The 13,858-nt window shown below is 43.1% G+C and overlaps 1 protein-coding gene across 4 annotated transcripts in view; it reads right to left on the bottom strand.

Annotated features, from left to right (window-relative positions):
- Window positions 1–13,858, bottom strand: part of LOC115098072 (CDK5 regulatory subunit-associated protein 2-like) — a 143,360-nt gene that overhangs the window by 14,744 nt on the left and 114,758 nt on the right. For all 4 annotated transcript variants that reach the window (XM_029614375.1, XM_029614374.1, XM_029614373.1 and 1 more), the window contains 2 exons: window positions 8,107–8,225; window positions 7,550–7,642 (listed from right to left, as the gene is read on the bottom strand). In XM_029614375.1, coding sequence (XP_029470235.1) covers window positions 8,163–8,225 — 63 coding nt within the window. In that variant the 3' untranslated portion in view covers window positions 7,550–7,642; window positions 8,107–8,162. The remainder of the gene's footprint in view (window positions 1–7,549; window positions 7,643–8,106; window positions 8,226–13,858) is intronic.

Here is a 13,858-nt window from a genome sequence, read left to right as displayed (position 1 = left end):
TAGCACGCTTTGCGCTTCGCTATGTAGGACCTTTTGCAATCCTCGGTGCTTGGGAAATCTGACGTACAGTCTAAAACTACCTCCATCTACAAGAATACACAACGCTTTTCATGTCTCTCTGTTAAAACCCTTGATGCTCTCAGAGTTCTCCAAGAAGACCCCAGAACCCATAAATCTGGACACGTAGGACAACATTGAATATGCCGTAGATGACATCTTGGATGTCCGTAAGAGGGCAAGACGTGGGAATACCTCATCTTCTGGGAGGGCTATGGACCAGAAAAAACTCATGAGAACCTCTGGCCAACATCATGGATAAAGACATGGTACGTCAATTTCATCTCGCACATCCTCGAAAACCCAGACCACCAGGAAGAGGTCCTGAAGGAGGCCCTTTGAAGGGGGATACTGTTGGGTCAGTCGGTCGCAGACGGCTGCAATCGCTCTGCCTCACCTGTCTTCTACCCTTTTCCTCCTCCCTGGGAAGGTTGGCTGCCGAAACCCTCAGCATCTCCGACACAGCATGGGCATCCCTGTCCGCCATGCTTCTTCCTGAGGCCTCCTAGGCGCGCGCGCACACACCACCTACGCTTTTGAATACGTCATGGCGGGAACCTCAGGGGTGTGTCCACTGCATGACATCAGTACCTCCGGGTATTTAAACCTCCGCTCTGCTATAGCCCAACGAGTTAGCAAGGACTTCGGTTTTGCTACTCTGACCGCTTCTAAGCTGCTCACTTGGATTCTTCTCTACCCTCTGGGGTAACTCGCTCCAAAGGAAGCTCTGGGTACCCGCTCCTCGGGGGCCTCTCGCTTCTATCTGCCCTTCGGGGTTCAACTACCTAACCTGGGACATCCGCTCCTCGGGGTCCTATTTACTTTCTTCTAGGACCCTTCGGCGCTCCTAGGTACTCACTCCTCGAGGGCCTATCCTGCTCAAAGTATCCTGCACCTCAGACCTCGGGTCCCTCTCTCCATTCTTCTACCAAGGAAGTTACCAGCACTGCCACTCTGATTATCGCTACGCTTCAGCTCTCCTTATTCCACCCTTCAGGTTCGGCTTATCCTGCACTGCGGAACACTACCCAACCTTGCTACATCCGGATGAGACCATCATCTATAGAGACTGTCTGAGCTTACTGTGATATCGCTAGCCTACAGTACTATCCCTTCCTTGAAGCAAGATTCAACTTACATCAGCAGTACAATAAAGCTTTCTTCCCTCAGTGTCTGCTTACCAGAGTCTAGCCTATCACTGTGGTTCCCCACGGGGCCCCTCCCCTTGGGAGGAGTCATCGCCACTTCGACCAAGAGTCCACAATATGCCACAAACCCAACACATAGCTAGGTCTGTATCTGTTACCCAAGGAGATGCCCCTAAAGGAAATATAATTATAAGAGAGCACCTCATATACTGACTATATTGGAACTGGGGAAAATGAGAAATGCTCCTGCAACCTTCTGACTCTCCACTGAGCCACAGAGGAAGTCTTCTCCCTGAAGAAGTGTGCACAGAGGAATTCTGGGTCCAGTGGAGACCCTGAGAACTCAAAACCTCCCTACCAATTTCGTAGCCTGCTGGGTGTCAAAACTCCTCACAATCTGAGCCTCTTGGGAACATCCACATAGGGCCATCAGATTCCAAACTACTGCAAGCCAGCAGACCTTCTGCAATTTTAGCCTTTTTTTTTTTTTTTTTTTAAACTTCAGAAAAAGAAATCTGTTAGGGCAGAGGCAACTTATGATGCCATGCTTTTCTTCCTGAGTATAGGGGTGCCAGGGCTAATCCTTTCAAGTTGTCCATGCCCATAGCTGTCAAATCTGGAGGGAATGTGTACACAGAGCTCTCAAAATGAAACCCGTGACCAGATTCAGACTGCTGCAGCAGACAGATAAAATCACAACTCTGCTGCTGCCATGAACACAAAAACACCAGAAAACAGAAGCTGAAACCTAGAAAGGTACTCCCCATCTGGTACAGGGCCAGCCGATCTAAGACCTACAGGAATGAACACAGGGGCCTTTTCATCCTGTCTCTCACTCCCATACCTGAAGATGGCTGCTGTTCCCACCTCTGAGTGAAACTCTTGGTGGGAAGAGAAAAATTAAGGCAGCCTGTCCCACCAAAGTGATCCCCTTGTAATGATTAACAAGAACTGTGCAGTAATAGTCGCAATAGTTTCCAGACCAGTGCTGGGATCAGAGAGGTTCTAATCCCAGCAGCTTACATTACTGTGCTCATATGGAGATCTCCCAACGTGGCTTTGAAACCACCCATAGCACAATCACCAGGCATCTGTATGAAGACCTCCCCATGCGGTTCAGATACCTCCCATAGCGCAAACATCAGGCTAATAAAGTTCCTTGTAGAACTCGAGAACCTGCACATGCCAGGAGATAGCCACTTGTTTCAGCTAGTAAGCCTGCAACCATACACAGTTATGATATGCTGTCCCTTTGCTGCCACAAGAGCGATTCCCCACAGAATCAGCTCTTCCCACCAATAGGACACCCAATATGCCTGGAGACCTCCTCAGAATTTCAGCGCTTGTCCTCAATGGCCCAATGCCAAATGAATCTGCTTCCTCTTTTTATTTTGGCGGGGGAGGGGGGTTTTAAACAGTGATCCCGCTAAAGGTAGAACCAGCAATAAAAAAAGATAACTACCCTATTTTCCTAGCCATCGATAATTGTCCCATTTTCCTTAGCCATCCACAATAAAGAGGCAGTGGGGGGGGGGGGGGGGGGGGGGGGGGAAATGAGAGGCCACAAGTACTCACACTGGCAGTCCCTCAGGTCCCCAGGGGTGCTCTACTGAGGGAGGGAAGACACAGTTATCATCTCAGGAACTTCCAAACTCCATGGCTTAGTCTTCAGACTAGGGCCAGGCTCAACTAAGGAAGAGAGAAAATATCTATCACCTCAGGAGCAGCCCACCAGATTTTTCCTGTTCTTCTGGCCTAAACAAGCCTTAGCTCCCAGTCATGGGAAGAACATCCATCATCTGCTGAAGACAAAGAATACTGGCAGGCTAATGTCAGTGCAGTACTACATACAGTAAGAGTGACATCAAGCAAGTCAGTTTATTTCCATCTCCATCAGTTGGTTGGAGTGCATAACCCACTTGTGTGGACTGGCCTGCTTGACTGCAGAGGAAGATTTTATTATCACCCTTACACATAAAGCTGGGTCTCATGAAGAACTTTGTCAAGGCCATGGACAAAACTACAGCAGCCTTCAAGTATTTCGGTGGTAAATTTCCAAAGTTAAGTGAAGCTAAGAGAAAGCAAAATGTTCTTGGTGGGCCTTCAGATTCATGAACTTCTTCAAGATGATTCATTTAACCATGTACTACATTGCAAGGAAGAGACAGTGTGCAAAGTTTTCCCAGTTAGTGGTAACAAATTTTCTTGCAAAGAACAATGCAGACAACTACAAGGAGTTGGTGGAAAACCTCCTCAAGGCATACAAAAGCCTTAACTGCAACATGACACTAAAGATACATTTTTTGCTCTCTCAACTAGATTTTTTTTTCACCAAACTGCAGAGCAGTTAGAGATGAGCATGTCAAGTGATTTCACCAGGACATTGCAGCAACGGAAAAATGGTATCATGACAAATGAAGCCCATCAATGCTTGCAGACTATTGCTGGACAGTGATAAGAAATGTTACATTTAATGAATATAAAAAAAAAAGAAGAAGAAGAGCCAAGTAGCCACTGAATATGGATTAAACTATGCAAATATATAAACATAATAGTTTTTGGTCTTTTGTTTCATAGTAAAATGTATTTCTATGATCCATTTACTGATTTAATTTTTAAAGTGTTATATAAACAGGACAGGTGAAAAATTGTGCAAAAAATACAATGAAAGATCTAAGTTTACAATTTATGATTAAAACTCTACTTTATACACACTATTTACACAAAAACAAAAACGTAAAAACTTAAATATCATAGAAACAGTAGCCAATAACAAGCTTGTCATATTTTAATTCAATAATCAATAAATGGCACATTTTATCATTGAATCAAACAGCTTCTAAATATTTCTATACCATAGCAACTCAATTTTTATCCTTATTCCCACTCATCATTCTAGTATGTCTTAATAGGAATGGCTAAAAAGAAATCTCAAAATCCTGCTTTTTACTCCACAACTGTGTGTTCTCTGCCAGCTTAGATATCTTCCCTCTCCAGATGATTGTACTGTTATTTTTATTCAGCTCTTTGAAGAAGCGCTCAAGAATTCTAATAGCAATCATTATAAATTTAAAAAAAAAAAAAAGTTAACCACAGATAGAAAAGTTCATCTTGATCTGTCATTTTTCCTAACCATGACAGTATTTGAGGCAACCAGATTCTCAGATCCTGTTTTATTCTTGATTAAAGAGGGAGGCAATTTAATGAATACAAATTTGCGAGATTCGTGGCATACTGACTAACAGATACTGCACAGGTCCTTTTTCGGTTGTGTTTTTGAGGTCTTAGCAGAGATAAATTGATCGATGCCTTTTAAAGTAGGATGTTTATATTTATTAGATCTGATATACCACTTATATATAAACATACATAAAATGTGTGCATCTACAAACTTTGAAATGTTTGTATGCTAATGCCAGAAGTCTAAGAAGTACTTGCCAGGTTTTTATGGCCTGGATTGGCCACTGTTGGAAACAGGATGCTGGGCTTGATGGACCCTTGGTCTGACCCAGTATGGCATTTTCTTATGTTCTTAAGTAAGATGGGAGAATTAGAATGTATAGCAGTGAATGATGACAGACTTAATTGGCATCTCAGAGACATGGTGGAAAGAGGATAACCAATGGGACAGTGCTATACCGGGGTACAAATTATATCGCAATGACAGAGAGGAGCACCCGGGAGGAGGTGTGGCGCTTTATGTCCGGGATGGCATAGAGTCCAACAGGATAACATCCTGCATGAGACTAAATACAAAATTGAATCTTTGTGGGTAGAAATCCCTTGTGTGTCGGGGAAGACTATAGTGATAGGGGTATACTACCGTCCACCTGGTCAAGATGGTGAGACGGACAGTGAAATGCTAAGAGAAATTAGGGAAGCTAACCAAATTGGTAGTGCAGTAATAATGGGAGACTTCAATTACCCCAATACTGACTGGGTAAATGTATCGGGACACGCTAGAGAGATAACGTTCCTGGATGGATAAATGATAGCTTTATGGAGCAATTGGTTCAGGAACCGACGAGAGAGGGAGCAATTTTAGATCTAATTCTCAGTGGAGCACAGGTCTTGGTGAGAGAGGTAATGGTGGTGGGGCCGCTTGGCAATAGTGATCAAATATGATCAAATTTGATTTAATGACTGGAAGAGGAAACAGTGTGCAAATCCAAGGCTCTCGTGCTAAACTTTCAAAAGGGAAACTTTGATAAAATGAGAAAAATTGTTAGAAAAAACTGAAAGGAGCAGCTACAAAAGTAAAAAATGTCCGAGATGTGGTCATTGTTAAAAAAATACCATTCTAGAAGCACAGTCTAGATGTATTCCACACATTAAGAAAGGTGGAAAGAAGGCAAAACGATTACCGGCATGGTTAAAAGGGGAGGTGAAAGAAGCTATTTTAGCCAAAAGATCTTCATTCAAAAATTGGAAGAAGGATCCAACAGAAGAAAATAGGATAATGCATAAACTTTGGCAAGTTAAATGTAAGACATTGATAAGACAGGCTAAGAGAGAATTTGAAAAGAAGTTGGCTGTAGAGGCAAAAACTCACAGTAAAAACTTTTTTAAATATATCCGAAGCAGAAGCCTGTGAGGGAGTCAGTTGGACCGTTAGATGATCGAGGGGTTAAAGGGGCACTTAGAGAAGATAATGCCATCGCAGAAAGATTAAATGATTTCTTTGCTTCGGTGTTTACTGAAGAGTATGTTGGGGAGGTACCCATAATGGAGAAGGTTTTCATGGGTAATGATTCAAATGGACTGAATCAAATCACGGTGAACCTAGAAGATGTGGTAGGCCTGATTGACAAACTGAAGAGTAGTAAATCACCTGGACCGGATGGTATACACCCCAGAGTTCTGAAGGAACTAAAAAATGAAATTTCAGACCTATTAGTAAAAATTTGTAACCTATCATTAAAATCATCCATTGTACCTGAAGACTGGAGGATAGCAAATGTAACCCCAATATTTAAAAAGGGCTCCAGGGACGATCCGGGAAACTACAGACCGGTTAGCCTGACTTCAGTGCCAGGAAAAATAGTGGAAATTGTTCTAATCATCAAAATCACAGAACATATAGAAAGACATGGTTTAATGGAACAAAGTCAGCATGGCTTTACCCAGGGCAAGTCTTGCCTCACAAATCTGCTTCACATTTTTGAAGGAGTTAATAAACACGTGGATAAAGGTGAACCGGTAGTTGTAGTATACTTGGATTTTCAGAAGACGTGAGATAATCAAATTTGCAGATGACACAAAATTGTTCAGAGTAGTTAAATCACAAGCAGATTGTGATAAATTGCAGGAAGACCTTGTGAGACTGGAAAATTGGGCATCCAAATAGCAGATGAAATTTAATATGGATAAGTGCAAGGTGATGCATATAGGGAAAATAACTCATGCTATAATTACACAATGCTGGGTTCCATATTAGGTGCTACAACCCAAGAAAGAGATCTAGGCATCATAGTGGATAACACATTGAAATCGTCAGTTCAGTGTGCTGCGGCAGTCAAAAAAAGCAAACAGAATGTTGGGAATTATTAGAAAGGAATGGTGAATAAACGGAAAATGTCATAATGCCTCTGTATCGCTCCATGGTGAGACCGCACCTTGAATACTGTGTACAATTCTGGTCGCCGCATCTCAAAAAAGATATAATTGCGATGGAGAAGGTACAGAGAAGGGCTACCAAAATGATAAGGGGAATGGACAGCTCCCCTATGAGGAAAGACTAAAGAGGTTAGGACTTTTCAGCTTGGAGAAGAGACGGCTGAGGGGGATATGATAGAGATGTTTAAAATTATGAGAGGTCTAGAACGGGTAGATGTGAATCGGTTATTTACTCTTTTGGATAGTAGAAAGACTAGGGGGGCACTCCATGAAGTTAGCATGGGGCACATTTAAAACTAATCGGAGAAAGTTCTTTTTTACTCAACGCACAATTAAACTCTGGAATTTGTTGCCAGAGGATGTGGTTAGTGCAGTTAGTATAGCTGTGATTAAAAAAGGATTGGTTAAGTTCTTGGAGGAGAAGTCTATTACCTGCTATTAAGTTCACTTAGAGAATAGCCACTGCCATTAGCAATGGTAACATGGAATAGACTTAGTTTTTGGGTACTTGCCAGGTTCTTATGGCCTGGATTGGCCACTGTTGAAAACAGGATACTGGGCTTGGTCTGACCCAGTATGGCATTTTCTTATGTTCTTACAAATATTTGTAGGGTATGTACAACTTCTACAAACTATATTCCCATAATTTTTAAGTGAAATTATTTAAAACCTATATTTGTTAGTTGTATGAATAATGAATGCATATGATTAATAATTAACATATTTACCTTGAATTTTTGCATCTGGGCTTTGTGGGCTGCCTCTCTTGCTTGAGATAGTGACAAAGTCAGTCTCTCAATTTGTTGACTAAATTCCTCGGTCTACAGAAAGAAAAAAACCATAAAACATGCATTAAAATCTCCCAATTAAATTTAATACTAAAGTCAATCTCATACATAAACTATAGTATTTAAAAGAGGAACTGCTTTTTATTAAATATGAAATCACAAGGGTTGCAACAAGACTTGTTAGATATAATGAACAAATCCAACTAGTTTGGCATAAGGTCTGATAGCAAAACAAAGTTTCATAAACCTATTTTGACTTTTAAGGTTAACTGAGCACGGTTTTAGTGGCATTTACATTTATTATGTTTATAGACAAAGAATGGTCTAGGTGGTTAACAATGAAACACGCATAAAATAATTGACAACCCCCCCCCCCCCCCCCATAAAATTACATTTAAAAAAGAAAGAATAGCAAATTAAAATACCGTTTCAAATCATAAAACTCAAAAATAGGCAGATTTAAACAAATGGGTCATGAGAAGAAGAAGCTGGATTACCTCTCTCTCTTTAGTTTTTAAAGCTAGGGATAGACCTTGAATGGTTTTATCTCTTTTCAAACCATTCTTCTGCTCCATTGCAAGCTTCTCTGTATTTTCCAAATACAGTTTTTGAGATCCTGAAGAAAAGCAGATGATAATTAGGGATGATGCACTTAGACACACAAAAAATAGTAAATATGTGCTAAACTCTGCAGATTCTAAGCGTTGACAACAAAGGAACTGCCTGCAAAAAAACCATTTTTTGAAAAACAGAGAAGAGGTCCTACAGAAAAGCAAGTTTGGGGAAGGGTATAGCGATAGGTGTATACTCCCGTTCACCTGGCCACAATGACGAGATAGATAGTGAAATGGTAAGACAAATTAGAGAAGCTAACCAAATTTTTTAGAGCAGTAATAATGGGAGATTTCAATTACCATTAGCTAGAAACGTGTATCAAGCTCTTTTTGTTGTAAATGCTATATCTCTTCTTAAACTTTCTTCAACTTAATGTAAATACTTAGTAATGAATTGGGACAGTCATACCACCCACTGTGCTTCAATTTACACTTGTATTTTGCACTTTGATGGTCCTCTTTAATCATAGGTTCCAGGAAGTCCAATATTCAAGCGAAACTTTTTTATGTATACTTTTTGATTTTTACTTAAAATATAAGTGATGTTACTTCCCTTAATGATGTGGTCCGACATGCGCGTTTCGCATCCGCTGCTTCAGGGACGTGTACCGGCTGGCTCACTTAGCCCAGCACTCCTTGCATCACTCAGGGACGTGTTCCGGCTGAATCTCGTAGCCCAGCGCTCCTCGCATCACTTCGAGGGGTACTACTATGGGCAACTGAATTTTTTGTAATGAATTTAAGGTCCTTCATAATTTCAGACTCGACGCCATTGTTCTATCTTGGCATTAAGTTTAAGAAGAGATTATAACATTTACAACAAAAAGAGCGTGATACCGCATTTCTGGTTAATGTTCATATAAATCGTGGGTTCACACAATAAAGAGATATTTCTTATATTTAGATTTCAATTACCCCCAATATTAACTGGATAAATTTAACATCAGGAAATGCCAGAGAGATAAAGTTCCTGGATAGAATAAATGACAGTTTTATGGAGCAACTGGTTCAGGAACTGAAGAAAGAGGGAGCAATTTTAGATCTAATTCTCAGTGGAGCACAGGATTTGGTGACGGAGGAAATGGTTGTTATGACTCCTGCCCGCGGAGCTACTCCCCGTGAGCAGGCCTCTCACCTTTCGGAGCTGCCTTCTCGCTGCGGCTGGACGCCGCTGGTCGCCGGGCCTTCATCGCGGCAGGAGCTGTTGGACTCTGCTGGCCTCTTGCGGCCCGAAGACCGCCATCAGACTCCTCTTCACCACAGCAGTGTCTTTAATGCGGTTGAGGCCGCCGCCGACGTCTGTTCCATCTTCGCGGCCAGAGGCCACAGTCCCCGGTCCAATTCCTCCGGCAGCGGCAGGAGCCGCTGACGTCGGGGCCTGCCTGCGCGCAGCCCAGCTTCTCCTGGGGTCCTCCTGACCCCACCAGAAGTCAGCTTCACCTGGTTCCTGGTTCAGCCCTATATAAGGGCTTCTTCTGCACCTCCTGTGTTGCCTTGTACTGGAGTTTCCTGTCCTCTGGAAGTCTCGTCTTCCAGTGCTCCGTCAGGTCTTTGTTCTTCGTGGAGCTCCATGTCTCGTCTTGCTTCCTGTGGTTTCATGATGTTCCATGTCTTCATGTTCCGAGGTTCCTAGTCCAGGCTTCCTGATGTTTCACTTCCTGATGTTCCAGGCTTCCTGATGTTCCGAGGTTCTGCTCCTCCTTCGCTCATTCTGAGTCCTCCAGACCCTCCAGCTCCTGTGGTTCTCCAGATGACACCTTGCCTCGTCATTGGAGTCTCGGCCCAGCTGGATTCCCTTCTTGTGTTTCCGAGTCTTCCGGACCCTCCAGCTCCTGTGGTTTTCCAGATGACACCTTGCCTCGTCATTGGAGTCTCGGCCCAGCTGGATTCCCTTCTTGTGGTTTTCCGAGGTCTTCCGGACCCTCCAGCTCCTGTGGTTTTCCAGATGACACCTTGCCTCGTCATTGGAGTCTTGTCCCAGCTGGATTCCCTTCCTGCGCTTCCAAGTACTCCAGATCCTCCAGCTCCTGTGGTTCTCCAGATGACACCTTGCCTCATCATTGGAGTCTCGTCCCAGCTAGATTCCCTTCTTGTGCTTCCGAGTCCTCTTGACCCTCCAGCTCCTGTGGTTCTCCAGATGACACCTAGCCTCGTCATTGGAGCTTCGTCTCAGCTGGATTCCCTTCATGCGCTTGTCCTGCTCTCTGCGTGGTCCGTGACCAGCCTCTACAGGTTGTGTAGGGTGCACAGTGGGACAGGGTGGTCGGCGATCAGCCCATTGGGTCCGCCCGTGTAGGTGGGCTGTGTAGGGCGCCCTGAGAGACAGTACCAATGTCCGAACCTTCCAAGCTTCTCGACTCGCCCAGACTCTTCCAAGTTCCTCGTTTCGTCTAGAGTCTTCCAAGTTCCTGGTTCACTTCCAGAGAGTCTTCTCGTCAACGTCTTGAGGTCTTCTGGGTCACAAGGCCTCAGTCTGCCCTCATCCTCAGTCCGGCCTGCTGCTTCTTGCTGATACTCAGCGGCAGGTCCGAAAGGGCTGGGAACGGTCGGAGGACTGTTCATTAACCAACATAGTGTTATTGGCTTTCCAGAAGCATGCAGGTCCGGCAGAGGGTCGGACTTTGTCTTCGCCCATGCAGGGACATGCCTCACCAACCCTCGGTGCTGTCTTGGATTCGTCTGGGGTCGTGCCGAGGCCCAAGGACACACAATCCCCTCTTTGGAATCGCTCTCCTAGCGTTCCCCTAACACAACAGTATGGCAAGGCCTTCCTAGGCCTCCCTTCTATAACAATGGTTGTGGGACCACTTGGCAATAGTGACCATAATATGATTACATTTGAGTTAATAATATTTATTACTGGAAGGGGAACAGTAGGAAAATCCATGGCTCTAGCACTAAACTTTCAAAAGGGAAACTGATAAAATGAGAAAAAGTTAAAAAAACAAAAACCCCCTGAAAAATGCCATCTATAAAGGTTAAGAGTGTGCAACAGGCATGGACATTGTTAAAAAAATATAATTTTAGAAGCGCAGTCAAAATGTATTCCATGCATTAAGACAGGTGGAAGGAAGGCCAAACGATTGCAGGCATGGTTATAGTAAGTGAGGTGAAAGAGGATATTTTAGCCAAAAGATTTTCATTCAAAAATTGGAAGAAGGATCCATCAGAAAGAAAATAAGATATAGCATAAGCATTGATAAGATAAAAGTAAGACATTGATAAAACAGGCTAAGAGAGAATTTGAAAAGAAGTTGGCTGTAGAGGCAAAACTAAAAAAAAAAAAAAAAAAGCTTTCTTAAATATATCTGAAGCAGAAAGCCTGCAAGGGAGTCGGTTGGACCGTTAGATGCTAGAGCAGTTAAAGGGACACAGAGAAGATCAGGCCATTGCAGAAAAATTAAACGATTTCTTTGCTTCAGTGTTTACGGAAGAGGATGTTGGGGAGATACCTGTTCCGGAGAAAGTTTTCATGGGTAATGATTCAGATGAACTGAACCAAATCATGGTAAGCCTGGGAGATGTACTAGGCCAGACTGGACAAACTGAAGAATAGTAAGTCACCTGGACCAGATGGTATACACCCCAGGTTTCTAAAAGAACTCAAAAATGAAATTTCAGACCTATTACAATTAATTTCTAACCTATCATTAAAACCATCCATTATACCTAAAGACTAGAAGGTGGCCAATGTAAAACCGATATTTAAAAAATGGCTCCAGGGTAATCCAGGAAACTATAGACCAATGAGCCTGACTTCAGTGCCGGGAAAAATTGTGGAACCTGTTATAAAGAATAAAAATCACAGAACATTTAGATAGACGTGGTTTAATGGGACACAGTCACCATGGACTTACCCAAGGGAAGTTTTGCCTCACAAATCTCTTACATTTTTTGAAGGAGTGAAGAAAGTTGAACCGGTAGATGTGGTGGTGTATTTGGATTTTCAGAAGACATTCCATAAAGTCTCGCATGAGAGGCTTCTAAGAAAACTAAAAATTCATGTGGTAGGAGGAGATGTCCTTTTGTGGATTACAAACCGGTTTAAAAGTTAGAAGGCAAAGAGTAGGATTAAATGGTCAATTTTCTCAGTGGAAAAAAAAGTGAACAGTGGAGTGCCTCAGGGATCTGTACTTAAACGGGTGCTTTTTAATATATTTATAAATGATATGGAAAGGGGCATGACGAGTGAGGTGATCAAATTTGCGGATGACACAAAATAGTGCAGAGTAGTGAATCTCAAGCGGATTATGATAAACTGCAGGAGGACCTTGTGAGGCTGGAAGACAAAGCACCCAATGGCAGATGAAATTTAATGTGGACAAATGCAAGGTGATGCATATAGGGGAAAAATAACCCTTGCTATAGTTACACGATTGTTATGCTCCATATTAGAAGTTATCACTCAGAAAGAGATCTAGACGTCATAGTGGATAATACATTGAAATCATCGGATCAGTGTATTGTGATGGTCAAAAAGCAAAGTTAGGATTATTGGAAGGGAATGACAAATAAATGGTGGATATCATAATGCCTCTGTATCACTCCATGCTGAGACCAGACTTTGGATCTGTGTGCAATTCTGATCGCTGTATCTAAAAATATAATTGTAGAGAAAGTACAGAGAAGGGTGATCAAAATGATAAAGGAGATGGAACGGCTCCCCTGTGAGGAAAGGCTAAAGAGGTTAGGACTGTTCAGACTGGAGAAGAGTCAGCTGGGGGGGGGGGGGGGGAATATGACAGAGGTCTACAAAATCATGAAAGGACTTGAACAGGTAAATGTAAATCAGTTATTTACTCTCACAGACAATAAAAGGACTAGGGGGCACTCCATGAAGTTAGCAAGTAGCCTCATTTAAAACAAATCAAGGAAAATTCTTTTTTCACTCAACACATAATTAAGCTCTGGAATTCACTGTCAGCAGATGTGGTTACGGCAGTTAGTGTAACTGGGTTTAAAAAAAGGTTTGGATAAGTTCCTAGAAGAGAAGTCCCATAAACTGCTATTAATCAATAAGGAATAGTTGCTTGGGATCTATTTAATATTTGGGTACTTGCCAGGTACTTGTGACTTGGATTGGCCACTGTTGAAAACAAGGATGCTGGGCTTGATCGAACCCTTGGTCTGACCCAGTATGCCATGAAAAAAGAAGGGTAAAGAAAGGAAAAGAGAAGAGCAGGAGCCCCAACGAGACAACCCGATCGGGAGGCCCGCGCCCCCCCCCCCCCCCCGACATCATCAAGCCCAGGTGCTGACCCCACAAGTGAATCCCCACAATTCAAAAGAAGCGCGATACCTAGGCGTTGCACACGCCGAAGGAGCGCAACAAAGGGGCACTCCCCTTTGTGCACCCCTTAGTGCAAACCTTAGTATTTACACAAACTAGAAAATCCTACTATCGGAGTTGGAGGGTGTACAATTTAATTGTTTTCAGAGGAGGTTACCTATGGGGGTGAGGGACAAGATCCCGGCCCAGAATGGGGGCCTCCGAAAACCCAACCGGAAGTGACGTCAGCGACGGATAGTGGACTGGGGCCTATAAAATCGGCACCAAAAACCTGAAAAACTTGAGGTGGAGGTGTACAACTTACTGTTTTCCGAGGAGGTTACCTGGGGGTGGAGGACGAGATCC

Source organism: Rhinatrema bivittatum, chromosome 8 (genome assembly GCF_901001135.1).
Source record: "Rhinatrema bivittatum chromosome 8, aRhiBiv1.1, whole genome shotgun sequence".
NCBI classification, from domain to species: domain Eukaryota; kingdom Metazoa; phylum Chordata; class Amphibia; order Gymnophiona; family Rhinatrematidae; genus Rhinatrema; species Rhinatrema bivittatum.
This window is presented reverse-complemented; position numbering and strand designations above follow the sequence as displayed.